The sequence below is a fragment of the Camellia sinensis genome, chromosome 1 (genome assembly GCF_055761805.1).
Source record: "Camellia sinensis isolate YWXY chromosome 1, ASM5576180v1, whole genome shotgun sequence".
Classification (NCBI taxonomy): domain Eukaryota; kingdom Viridiplantae; phylum Streptophyta; class Magnoliopsida; order Ericales; family Theaceae; genus Camellia; species Camellia sinensis.
In genome coordinates this window covers 61,141,502-61,154,872 of record NC_138961.1, presented here as the reverse complement: position 1 = coordinate 61,154,872, position 13,371 = coordinate 61,141,502, and the positions used below count along the sequence as shown (strand labels likewise).

Below are 13,371 nucleotides of genomic sequence, written 5' to 3'. Positions count from 1 at the left end.
CACCTACAACCTCCACTTTACCTACTACCACCACCCACTCTACACCTACTACTCCCAAAACCTCTCTATATATAGGACTTGTATTATACAGATACAAATATCAATACAATAGAACAATCTTGTAATACATCAATCAGATATCAATTAATAATACATCAGTTATTTTACATGGTATCAGAGCTATAAGATTTAGGCCTATCCTCATTTCTTTCCGGCGGGCAGCCGGCCGGCAACCTTGCCTTCGCTGCCCGCGGGAGTTTTTCAACACATATCACAAACACATACCTTGATCATTTGTGGTGGGAGGTTTAGCTCTCTCAACCTGCTCTCTCTCCCTCTCGGAAAACACTACTGCACTCAACGCATTCCTCTCTCTCTCCATGTTGATGGAAGCTCTCCAAATCCGGCGACAACCACTACCCACAGACCTCCATTTGATGAACTCCATTTCCGGCAAATTCAGATCCGGAGCCCCGGAGACTCCTTCACCTTCCCGCCGTCCAGTGGGTTTTCCTGGGCTGCCCTGGAACCCCGGCGACTCCTTCGCCGCCGCTTGAATCCCACGCCGCCGCTGTCGTGGTGGAGGCAGCTTGGCTCCGGGCACACGAAAACCCGCTTCCTCACCTCCGGCGACTCCCTCTTCAACAACTTCCAAGGCACCTTATGACGCCGCCGGTGCATCTGCAAATTCTGATCCCTCTGAAATCCTTGATTGCAAATCTCACAGACGTATCGGTCCGATTCCAATAAAGTCTTGGGGGAAAGAGAGACAACTTCGGCGTCTGGATCTGTACAGCTGTTGAAGTGGGTGCTGTTTCTTTCAGCTTTACTCATAGATAGAATAGAACACAATTGGGAAGAGAGAGAGAGAGAGTCCACCCCATTACCCAAAGCCACCTTTTTTTTTTATTATTCGTTTTTGGTTCTCTCCGTGCATAGCCCACTCACCAACTCTCTCTCTCTTTAATATTCTCTACCTTTTCATTTTTAAACAAAATGCATACACACCCACCGAACCCAGCTCTCTTCTCTCTCTAGATTCCTAAGTTTCTCTCTCCCTTTACACCCTCTCTTTTTCTTTCTTTTTCTTTTACTAATATTTATCTCCACTAGCCCACTTTAATCCCATCTCATGATTCCCACTCTTTCTTTTGTCAGACTCCACACCACCCACAATATCTGTCGCAAGAACCCACTATTCATCCCACTAGGAGTATATAAAATATATATATATTAAAAAAAAAAAAAAAAAAAAAACAATTTACACATTTGCACAACACCCATATTTTATTCATCTCCGGGATCAACCCCGTTCACAATTTTACACAAAAAAAAAAAAAAAAAAAAAACCAACCAACCACAAAACAAAACAACAAACCACCACATCCACAGGCGGGATTTTCCTTCTCTACTCTGCCGCCGGTCTCTTCTTCTTGCCTCCGTCCTGAGCGGCCCTTGACGGTGTTGCCTCCGTGTTTCCCACTCCACTGGGCACGATCACTACTCCCTGCTCCTCCACTGCAGCATATGGCGGACCTCCAAATCGGAACATCACGGTGGCCTTCCGCTTCAGCTCCTTGTTTTCTGCCCTTAGCACGCTTATCTCTGCTCGCGCATCCTTATACATGCGTTGGAGCAGAGCCAGCTGGGAGTTTAATTGCTGCACCTCATTTGTCCTACTCTGCAGCCGGTGCGACAAGTTTGTGACCGCCGTCATGGACTCCACACATGCCTTCAAAGTATACTGATTAGCCTCCACATCCGTTTGCACTGCCATTTTTTGCTCCACCGACTGCATCGGAAAGTTCAACGGAGCAAACCCAGTGGTGTTTGGTTGAGGTTCACGGGACACCGCACCAGTTCTCTCTCCTGTGGACTCGTTGAGATCGGGAAAGAGAGTGAGCAGCCCACGGGACGACGAAGCCATTTTCTGGGCAACAGCAACAGAGTGTTACAGCCTATCTCTCTCAGCAAAACGACCTCTCTTTCTCAGCAAAATGAAGAAGTTTTCAGAGGTTTCTCTCAGTTTTTCTGTCTCAGTTTCTGCCTCCTCCGCTTCGGTTTATAACGACCATGACACAGAGACAGCCACGCGCATCGCGCGCCTTTTGACACCGACAACCTGGCACGCCTTTTCATGGCACACCTTTTCATGATTCGGGCACGTCTTTTGATGACACGCCTTTTGACGACACACCTTTTGAGGGCACGACTTTTGAGGGCTCGATATCTACATCCATGTATATTTTTTGGGCAGCCTATCTACACACTCATACAGTGTCTTCTACACCGGTCAGCTTTATCAATCCCTTTGTTTCAACCTCAAATAGGTTTCTATCTTTACACCTATTTGAGTTTGAGGGGGGGTTATACACAGTATCATGTATAAGTCGCTCATGGCGCACTCCCTAAGTCGCCCCCTTGGTGCACCACCACAGCTGCTACAACGGTCCGACATGACCCCATAAACTGTCTTTTCCAACGGTCCGACATGACCCCGTAAACTGTCTTCAACAACGGTCCGACATGACCCCGTAAACTGTCTGCTACATCGGTCCGACATGACCCCGTAAACTGTCCTGCTACAATGGTCCGACATGACCCCGTAAACTGTCCTGCTACATCGGTCCGACATGACCCCGTAAACTGTCTTCAACAACGGTCCGACATGACCCCGTAAACTGTCTGCTCCAACGGTCCGACATGACCCCATAAACTGTCTTCTACATCGGTCTGACACGACCACACAGTGTCTGCTACAACGGTCCGACATGACCCCGTAAACTGTCTTCTACACCGGTCCGACATGACCCCATAAATTGTCTTCTACATCGGTCTGACACGACCACACAGTGTCTGCTACAACGGTCCGACATGACCCCGTAAACTGTTTTCTACGCCGGTCCGACATGACCTCGTAAACTGTCTGCTACAACGGTCCGACATGACCCCGTAAACTGTCTGCTACAACGGTCCGACACGACCATACCGTGTCTCCTATCCTGTTTTGTTTTTTACTTATCAGTTTACTTTTCTGTTTTGTTACTCTCTTCAAACTCAAGTTGGTTAGTTCCTATCCTCCTTGAGTTTGAGGGGGGCTGTTAATGTACACTAAACCTAACCCACTACATCCACCCCACTAAAACCTACCACTACACACCTCCACTACTTCTCACCCACTCCACCTACAACCTCCACTTTACCTACTACCACCACCCACTCTACACCTACTACTCCCAAAACCTCTCTATATATAGGACTTGTAATATACAGATACAAATATCAATACAATAGAACAATCTTGTAATACATCAATCAGATATCAATTAATAATACATCAGTTATTTTACACACGAAATAGTTTCACAAGAAGCGAAATCACAAATCCACAAAATATGAATGCCAGAGCTGATAACCAAACAAGAGGAGTGCTTGAAATTTCCGAGGAACCCAATAATATGACTGAGAAACTTGGCATGATCTTATCCACCACAAGAAGATAAGCAATGAACATTGTAACCATGACAAAGCTCACAACTGAGCTGTGAGGAAGTGGCCTTACCAGAACCAGGATGGCACACATGCTTGCAAGAAATCCAGCAATGTTGAACATCATGTAGTAGAATATGCCCCTGTATTGGTTGTTAGATTTAGAACCCAATACCAACGAGGATAAGGTGAGGCGAGGAGGAGGATGTTTGACATCCGTGACAACTTGTAGATTGAAATAATTGGGTGGGTTGGAAGAAGTGAAGGCAAAAGTGGCAGCCATGATGAGAACAGTTAATAAGGGGTTTCTGATCTTAACTGGCAATAGTTTTTGTGGTGGTTGTGATTCAGCAGTAGATGGTGGTGATGGTTGTGGAGGTGGTGGTTGTGCTGCCGCTGTGAGGTGGTTCAAGGAACGTCCCTCGACAGCACCAGCATCATGAAGGACTAGGCGGATTTCTCGTGCAAGCATGTCATTGGCGGTGGTTTCGTAGTGGAGATCTAAGGGTGTGTATCCTCTGCCATTAATGGAGTTTACATCCACCATTACTGTCCCATTTGTAGAGTTGAGGTTGAGTGAGAGCAGTAGCTCCAGAATCTGTGACACATAGAACTTGTAACTGCTGTCAAAAAATATTTTGAAGGCATAATTATAGAGAAAGATAGAAAAAATTAGCTGTAAGAGTTATGAGCAGTAGCTCCATTATCCTCTTTTGTTCCTCTCCATGCTCTTTTCCCCACCTCCTCCTCCTTTCCTGCTCTTCAGTGGGGGTTAGGGAGGCAGGTCGCGGTGGTGGAGAGCTGGGGATTTGCGATATCAGGGGTTTTCGTGGGGCGGTGGCGGTGGCTAGGGTTTTGTAGCAACGGGGCAATAACCGACGGGTGGTGCAGCCGGGAGGAAGGGTATATACCTGTTGTTTTTAATAGTAATTTGCCTGATGAACACAATCGTAATTAGATTTTTATTTTTATATGATGTAAATTACGAAGAAATGGGTAAGTCCCTAATTTGAAATGTGTTATTCCGATTGATTTTTTTTCCCTCTAATTTCTTAATTGATTTTAATTAAACAAAATTTGAACAATTAAATGATAAAATTAAACAATTAGAACTATAAGAATCAAATTAATTCAATAAACAAATTCCAAAACTCAAAGGTCTAATTTTTCATATATTTATTTACACGACATCAATTGCTCATATATAGATATCTCACAGGAACATCTTTTCACACGAACTTGGCTTAATAGGTTTCAGCCAGGAGTGTGGATTGTTTGGCATCTCAAACTATATATTATTATTATTATTCTTTTTATAAATTAGCAAAGTAATAGTAACATTTTATTATTCGTAATAAACATTATAATGTATAACGAGCTTACTCGTCATTACCCTATTGCATAATTTTACCTTTTGATGAGGCAGCCTAAGCCTCATTATTAGGCCAGGCTGGACCTGTATGTGAAAATAGATTTCAAGCCCGTTTTCCGGCTAAATTAAAATTTGAGTTAGGCTAGAGATTTCAATTGATTTATCAAATTTTTTATTAAGCTTCTCATATAGATACGAGACCCACACATATATGGGTTTGTGTGAATCTCACATCCACGTGAGAGATTTAATAAAAAATTTGATAAATCATTTGAAATTTGTAACATTTTTTATAATTTTTTTTTTTAACAATGCTAGAGGGCCACAATTTTTGTGGCTACAATGACGTCGTTTTGATAGTTTTGAGTCATTGTAGCCACAAAAATTATGGCTCTCAAACATTTTCCTTTTTTTTTTTACTGACACGGTCTGTGAGTCAAAACCTTACACGGAAGTCCTACCTCATGGACTTGCGGGCTGGAAGAAAAAGCTGGGCAACCAGTGTCTCTCACGAGCCAATGATGAGGCTTAAGGCAGTGTCCTAATTAGCTTGGCTGTATTTGACAACTTTTGATAACTTTTGATAAAAGATTCATGAGAGTAAAAACCATAACTTCAAATGTTATATATAATTTCTTGTGTATTTATTGACGCGGTATGTTAGAAATGAAAAAATAAGGTAAGAAATAAAATTATGTACACGATTTCTCTAATTGTAAAGAATTTTAGCATGATCACCATAACAAAACAAAAAGAAAAAATTTAATTAGAGTAATTAAGAAAATTAACTCATGATTAATCGACTCTCTTTCTCTGCGAAATTCAACTCCATGCCCAAGGTGTTCTATAAAGCCACACAATCTTATAATATTGAACTCTTGCCCACATGACATGACCATCTGTATGCACAAACAGAGAGAGAAGAGAGAGGAGAGAAGAGAGCATGCCTGGATCAGTTTACGGGAGGTGACAATGTGCAGAACAGTGTTGCCTTCAATGTCCTTCCAGTTAAGGAGCTCCTCTTGCTTCCATTTTTGAATCTCTTCCAAAAGGACTATGAAAGCACCAGTTTGGTGATTCTTGAGGGCAAGGTGAAGAACAGTCTCTCCGCGGCAGGTCAGCTTTCGAAGAGACTCCGGACATGCATGGACTAATGCCCTAACAACATCCCCTTTCCCCTTCATTGCTGCCACATGGAGAGGAACCCGATCTTCAATATCCTCCACAAGGCAGAGTTTAGAATCGAAATCCGCCAACACTTGAACTATCTCAATGTGCCCATTAGCCGAAGCCACATGCATAGGACTAAAACCATCACTGTTTCTTCTTCTTCTAGCTAACCCTGGATTTAAATTCAGAACCACTATCACAAATTGAGCGCTGCCATGCTTACAGGCGACGTGTAGAGGGTTTTCATTCTCTCCCCATAATGATGGACCGTGCAACAAGAGTGAGTTTTGTTCATGCAATATATATAGTTCCCGTGTGTCATCATTTTCAGCAGCCCTCAACAACCTCAGATAAAATGTTACATATTCCTCAGGAAAACTCATCTGTTAATTAAATTGAAACTTTGATTGCTTGCTTTGCTTGATACTCAGGTTGGGTCTGAAACTACCTTGAGGAAGATGATGAATGGAACCAAACCTCTTCTTCTTGAGGGATGCATCTCTCTCTCTCTCTCTCTCTCTCTAACTGTGACTGTCTTCAGCTGCTGCCATGTAGAATTCTTTGTTTGCCTTCTTCTTCAAAGCCTTTCAATTGAACTTCTAATTTTAAGAAAGTTATATTTCTCACTTTTCTATATGTTTTTTTTTATAAGTTATTATATATGCTTGGAAGGAAAGTCTATTCCTACACACTTTTTATAGAGAATTTATTTATAGGATATGAATAATGTGGTAATAATGTGGTGATTTCAAAGTTATACACATTGTTTGTTGGACCAGATTCCATTGCTCCAGCTTCCCTCTTATTTGTTTATTTGTAGTTTTCCACCGTTCTGGGATTTGGATAGGTACTACTATGTAGACTTTTTCCACTTTCTTTTTGTGTTTTTGTTTTATATTTAAAACTGGATTAGAACATCGAGTTGACTCGGCGTTGCTTCTTCTCCAAATAAACAAACCAGTCAAACAAACCAAGATTTGAAGCCATTTTTTAAAAGTTTTTATTTGATACTTATTTGTCTAGTATTAATATTTCGACACTAAACATTCATCCAATTAACGAGCAAAACTTAGTCTCTGAGATTAGGAAAAATTACAAAAATAAATTCAAAGTTTCATAACAAAATAAATTTCAAATTTTAAATTTTATAAATTTAAATTCTAGTTTTTTAATTTATTTTTAATCTAATCCCACATATTTTTGTTGAATAAGCTGAAATATTTTTTTCATCAGTTTTACTTATGCAAATAGACGAATGATTAAAATTGAAAACAAATAAAAAAATTAGAGTTTAAATTTACAAAATCAAAAATTCATTATTTTGTTATAAGTTTCAAACCTTGGTTTTTATTTATTTATATATATATACATAGGTATATTCTTTTTATTTAAAATTTTCCCATCAAAATAAATTTTAGACTAAAATAATAGCTTTATTTCTTACACCTTCATTGTTTTTATTAAGGTTTAATTACACTTTGCACTCTAGCAGTTTAAACCAAATTTCATTTTAATCCCTCATTTCTCAATTTGTCAACTTCTTAACTTTTGGGTCAAATTACAATATGATTATTCTATTAGTCTGGTGTTAAATTTATTAACAAAAATTGCCACTTAACCCCACATTAGATATTTTTTGGACAAAAATTTAATTTTCTTCTTCTTCTCTATTTCTTCACCCTATCTTCTTTCTCTGTTTTCTCTATAATATATGTTCTATACCCGCCATCACTACCCACCATCCATGACCACTGTTCACCCATGTCTCACCACCCTATCCTTTTCCCACCAACTCCTTACATTTTAACACCATCCACACCGCTTCCCACTATTCAATATAAAAGCAAGGATAGAAAATTTAATTTACCCTTTAGTAAGGCAAATTATACAAGTCATCTTATTTTATTTCTTTGGTCAATTTGGTTGCTATAATTTCAATTGTATTAATTTTACTCTTTAATTTTTCACATTATGTCAATGATCCATTTAAAAGAGAACAAATCATTAAATTAAAAATCAAACCTCTGGGGATATATTTTCTAAGTACCAAAACGTGGTCAGGGTGACGCCGACGTGTCAGCTGAGGTGCCACGTGTCCTGGTCATGACGCCGAGGTTATCTCGGCAAGGCTGAGGTTACCTCCGAAGATATCGGAGTCCGAGATAAGCGGATAAGGCACAAGAGGAGTCCGAGATAAGCGGATAAGGCACAAGAGTCCTAGAAAGGGGGAAGACTTCAGTTAGGAAAGGATAAGACTCTTAGGGAGTTTATCCCAATCCTACTAGGAGTCCAAGATTAATAGTAATCCTAAGTCCTTTAGAGCTAGGCTCCTGTTGGCACAAGTATTAAGTTAGCTATAAAAGAGAGGCACCCCCGTGGGTCTAAGGTACGCAATTTATATTCTGAATAGTGAGTTTGCACTATTGATTATCTGTGAGAGATATACTGACTTGATCGTCGGAGTGCCCCCTGGTGGATGAACCACCGCTGGAATCTTCTCTTTCTATTGCAGGTTAGACAGGTGTCATCTATTCTGCCAGTGCTCTCCAACTGAATACTAAGTTGGCAGTGTGGTCAGATTTTCACCCACACAATTTGGCGCCGTTTGTGGGAAAGAAAGTAGAATAGATGGCCAGTAATGGATAGCAGGAAAAGATTGGGGACGACACTCCTGCTGGGAGTGGGAGACCTATTGACCTTGATATCGAAGGAGACAGGTCCAACGTAGAAACTCATGAGCAAACTCACAGAGTAAAAGACGTCGGCCAGACTGGCGACGCACCAAAGAAACCAGATCGGAGTGGGTACTACAACGAGGACGACCTCCAAGTATGGAATGATAGGTGCCTGCGGAAGGACGAAGAGGTAAAAGAGATGGCAAACAAATTGACAGACCTGCAGTCGGTCGTCAATTTCATGATACAAAATAACGTCATGCAGCCACCATTCCCGCTATAGGACACGCCGATTCCAGCTGCCAATACCTAGAAGGGAGGGCAGAAAACAATCCCCGTAGCCCCTCAGCACAACGGGAGCGAAAGATACTCTCACCGACCTTCTAGGGAAGTCGGACGAAGAGGATCAAGAAGAAAGGAATCACGAAGGACACATCGCACAAAGGAGGCAGACCCCAAAGGACATCGGCATGTTCAGGGGAAGGCACTGTGCTTCGACACAACTCACAGAAAAGGGTCGAAGAGGACTCACCACGAAGCCGAAAGTAGTGCACCAAAGAGACTAAAAGCAGGAGATAGCAGGGCTCCTGGGCGGACGAAGGAGGACTTAAGGGATTACCTCAAGAGGAAGCAATAGAACGTCGACGCTGAGGTAACCTCTCCAGAAAAGCCAAGGACACCATTCTCGGTGGAATTGGACAGGTTTGAGGCGCCGAAGAGATTCAGTATGCCGAGGTTCCAAATATACGATGGTAAGTCAGACCTCAACTTCCACGTTGGATTATATTTGAACTTAATGGCATTGTATAGTGGGAACGAGCCATTGTTCTGCAAAGTGTTCCCCTCGTCCTTCGGGGAGATTGCATCAGATTAGTTTCACAAACTACCAAAGGAAAGTGTGAAGATCTGGAAAGGCCTGGCCGAGATGTTTGTGGCCAGGTTCGTGACAAACAAACTTCAGCCATTAAGAGTGGATGCATTGATGGCTCTGAAGATCAGCAAAGATGAAGGCCTTAGGGCCTACACCAAAAGATACTATGAGGTGTTCAACCGAATACGTGAATATAATTAAGAAGTGGCAGTCGTATCTTTCAAGAATGACCTGAAAGATAACTGTCCACTACGGAAGTCATTGGCAAAGACATTGCAAAAAAGTATGGAGGAACTCATGGCCAGAATCGAGAAGTATGCCAGAGCTGATGAAGATACGTCGGGGACCAAGGAAACAAAGTAGGAGAAAGGAAACGGCTAGCCGAAGAGAGACCGAGGCAACAATGGATCGAGCAAGTCAGAAGCAGAACTCAGGGCTGTGCAGGCAGTGACAACTGTGTTCCGAATCCCAATTCACAAAGTCTTGGATCAAATTCGGAACCAGCCCTATTTCAGAACGCCAGAAAGGACTCCAGGAGAATTCATGGGAAGAAATGTTGGCAGGCATTGTGCCTACCACAATGAAGATGGACATACAACTCAGGGTTGTAGAGCCCTGAAAACACACTTGGAAGACCTGGTGAGACAAGGACATCTGAGAGACCTTGTCGATGAGACCAGGACAAGGGAAGAGCGGGCAAGATTGCCTCAGGCACCAGCAGCCCCACCTCTTCCAGCGCAGCAGCCGCAGACGGGAGGACCTCGGGTAATCAACGTAATCCACTCGAAGGTCAACGAAAACGAAATCCGAGGAGAGACCCAGAAGGTAAAACACCTACAACATGTCTACCAAGCCGGGGAGAAAAGACATCGAGCAGAAGCGTACCAGGGACCAATGATAACCTTTACTGAAGCCGACCTAGAGATGGTCCAGCATCCGGATAATGATGCCTTGGTAGTATCCCTCCAGGTTGGGGAGTGCCAAGTGAAACGCATCCTGATTGACCAAGGAAGCTCTTGTGACATCATGTATGTCCGATGTTACAAGGAGCTCGGCCTTCACCCAGATGATATGGAACAATCCAATGGCCCAATGGAACGCCGACATGGCCACTGGGAACAGTAAGCTTGGAGGTGCAGACTGGCACCAGAAAGATCAAGACAGAATTCACCATCATCGACACACCCTTCCCTTACAACATCATCTTGGGAAGGCCATGGTTGCATGCGATGGGGGCAGTTCCCTCGACATTGCATCAACTATTGCGATTCCCAACAGAGTAGGGGATAGAGGAAGTCAGAGCCGATCAGCTGCAGGCGAAGAATTGCTCCATGGCAGCAATGAAATCTACCTGTAGCATACGAGAGCCAGAAAAGGTAGAAATTGAAGATGAGGACGTGGAAGTCCTAGAAGACGTCGGCAATGAGCCAGCCGAAAAGAGCGAAGAGGCACTGAAGAAAATCCTCGTCTAGGATGGGGATGAAGAACGCTTCTTTCTTCTCGGCTCGGGCTTAGCCGAAGAAGAGGAAAAAGAGTTGGATGCTTTTTTGAGAGCAAATATTGAGGTGTTTGCTTGGACACCTTACGAAATGCCTGACATTGACCCCGAGGTCACTTGCCACAAACTGAATGTCGACAGGTCAGCCAAACCTGTAATTCAACGAGCCAGAAGACCGACGTTGATGCACGTCGAAACAGTAGAGGAAGAAGTAGACAGACTTCTGGAGGCTAGGGCCATTAGAGAAGTTCACTACCCGACATGGCTATCCAATACAGTGGTGGTAAAGAAGAAGAACGGTAAATGGAGGGTCTGCGTAGACTTTACCAGCCAAAACAAAGCCTGTCCCAAAGACAGTTTCCCTCTACCTAAGATTGACCAGCTAGTAGATGCCACTTCAGGGCATGGAAGAATGAGCTTCCTAGATGCCTACGGGGGGTACCACCAGATAGCCACGTATCTCCCAGACGAAGAGAAGATCGCGTTCATCACTCCAAAAGGCCTGTACTGTTACAAAATAATGCCTTTCGGGTTGAAAAATACAGGAGCAACTTACCAAAGGTTGGTAACTAAAATGTTTAAACACCTGATTGGCCGAATAGTAGAAGTCTACATCGACGACATGGTCGTTAAGACCAAGGAGCCTGAGGGTCATCTCACCGACCTAAAAGCTGTCTTTGAAATCCTTAAAACATATCGGCTCCGACTCAATGCATCGAAGTGTGCATTTGGAGTTGGATCTAGTAAGTTTTTAGGATACCTGGTGGCCAGAAGGGGCATTGAGGCCAGCCCAGATCAGATCAAGGCCATCCTAGAGTTGAAGAGCCCAACGTCGGCAAAACAGGTGTAGATGCTAACTGGAAGGGCCGCAGCCCTGAACAGGTTCATAAGTAGAAGCTCAGACAAGTGCAAACCTTTCTTCAACGTAGTGAAGAAAGCCACGGATTTTCTTTGGACAGAGGAGTGCGAAGAAGCATTAGCCGATCTGAAGAAGTACCTGACTACAGCTCCAGTTCTTTCAAATCCAGAACCTGGAGAGGAGATGTTCCTGTACTTGGCAGTTTCAGAACATGTGATAAGTGCAGTACTAATCTGAGAAGAAAAAGGGGAGCAAAGGGCAGTTTACTATGTAAGCAAAACCCTAGCCGACGCAGAAACGATGTATCTACCCTTAGAGAAATTGGCACTAGCTTTAGTAATGGCTTCAAAAAAGTTGAACCATTACTTCCAGGCCCACAAAATTGTGGTACTGACAGAACATCCATTGAAGTCCCTATTGCAGCAGGAAGACTTAACAGGAAGAATAGCCAGATGGGCAGTCGCCCTAGGCCAATATGATCTGGAGTACAGGCCCATAACAGCAATCAAAGGCCAAGTTCTGGCCGACTTCGTGGCCGAGTTCACGCCAGATTCCATTGTACATCGGGCTCCGTTGAGCCAAGATGAACGATGTCCAAACAAGCAAGGAGAAGCCCAGGAAAAGGCGAAAGAACAAAAGAAAGAAGGAAAACTCAGACCCTACAGCATTTACATCGGCGACTCCTTTTGACTATTCATTGATGGGAGTTCAAACCGACAGGGAGCGGGGCAGGAGTAGTATTGATATCCCCAGATGGGCAGGTACTAGAACAATCAATTCGTATGGGGTTCAAGGCCTCAAACAACGAAGCAGAGTATGAAGCACTCATTGCAGGACTGAAGTTGGCAGCAACAGTGCAAGCAGATGAGGTAATAGTTTTTTGTGATTCATAACTGATAGTTAACCAGACAACAGGCGAGTTTGCAGCCCGAGATGAACGAATGTCGGCCTACGCAAAGGAGGTCATCAGGTTGTCAGCCTTGTTTCAGAACTGCCGACTACTTCAGGTAAGCCGCGATGATAATAGCCACGCCGATGCGTTGGCCAACCTAGCTAGTGCAGTACGACCTGGAAAAGCAAGGACAATAATGATTGACTACCTGTCGGGCCCGAGCATTGAACCAGTAACCACAGAGCGTGAAGCAATGTGCGTAGACATGGGAGCAAGTTGGATGGACGCAATCGTTGCGTTCCTAAAAGAAGGAAAGCTGCCAGATGACCGCAAAGAGGCCCACAAGATTAGATTAAAGTCGGCAAGATTCAGTCTGACAGCAGAAGGACATCTCTACAGAAGGTCCTTCACTGGACCCCTTTTAAGGTGCGTACACCCTTTACAAGTCGAAGATTTTTTATATGAAATACATGAAGGAATTTGTGGAAGCCACGCTGGGGGCAGATCATTCGCTCATAGGGCCATCACCCAGGGGTATTGGTGGC

The 13,371-nt window shown here is 43.4% G+C and overlaps 1 protein-coding gene across 1 annotated transcript; it reads right to left on the bottom strand.

Moving 5' to 3' along the window:
* Positions 1-3,346: 3,346 nt before the first annotated feature.
* Positions 3,347-6,414, bottom strand: LOC145798563 (uncharacterized). The gene is made up of 2 exons (XM_082886692.1): positions 5,809-6,414; positions 3,347-4,087 (listed from the first exon to the last, which is right to left on the bottom strand). The coding sequence occupies exons 1-2, from the start codon at positions 6,412-6,414 to the stop codon at positions 3,347-3,349; spliced, it is 1,347 nt and encodes a 448-aa protein (XP_082742818.1).
* Positions 6,415-13,371: the final 6,957 nt, after the last annotated feature.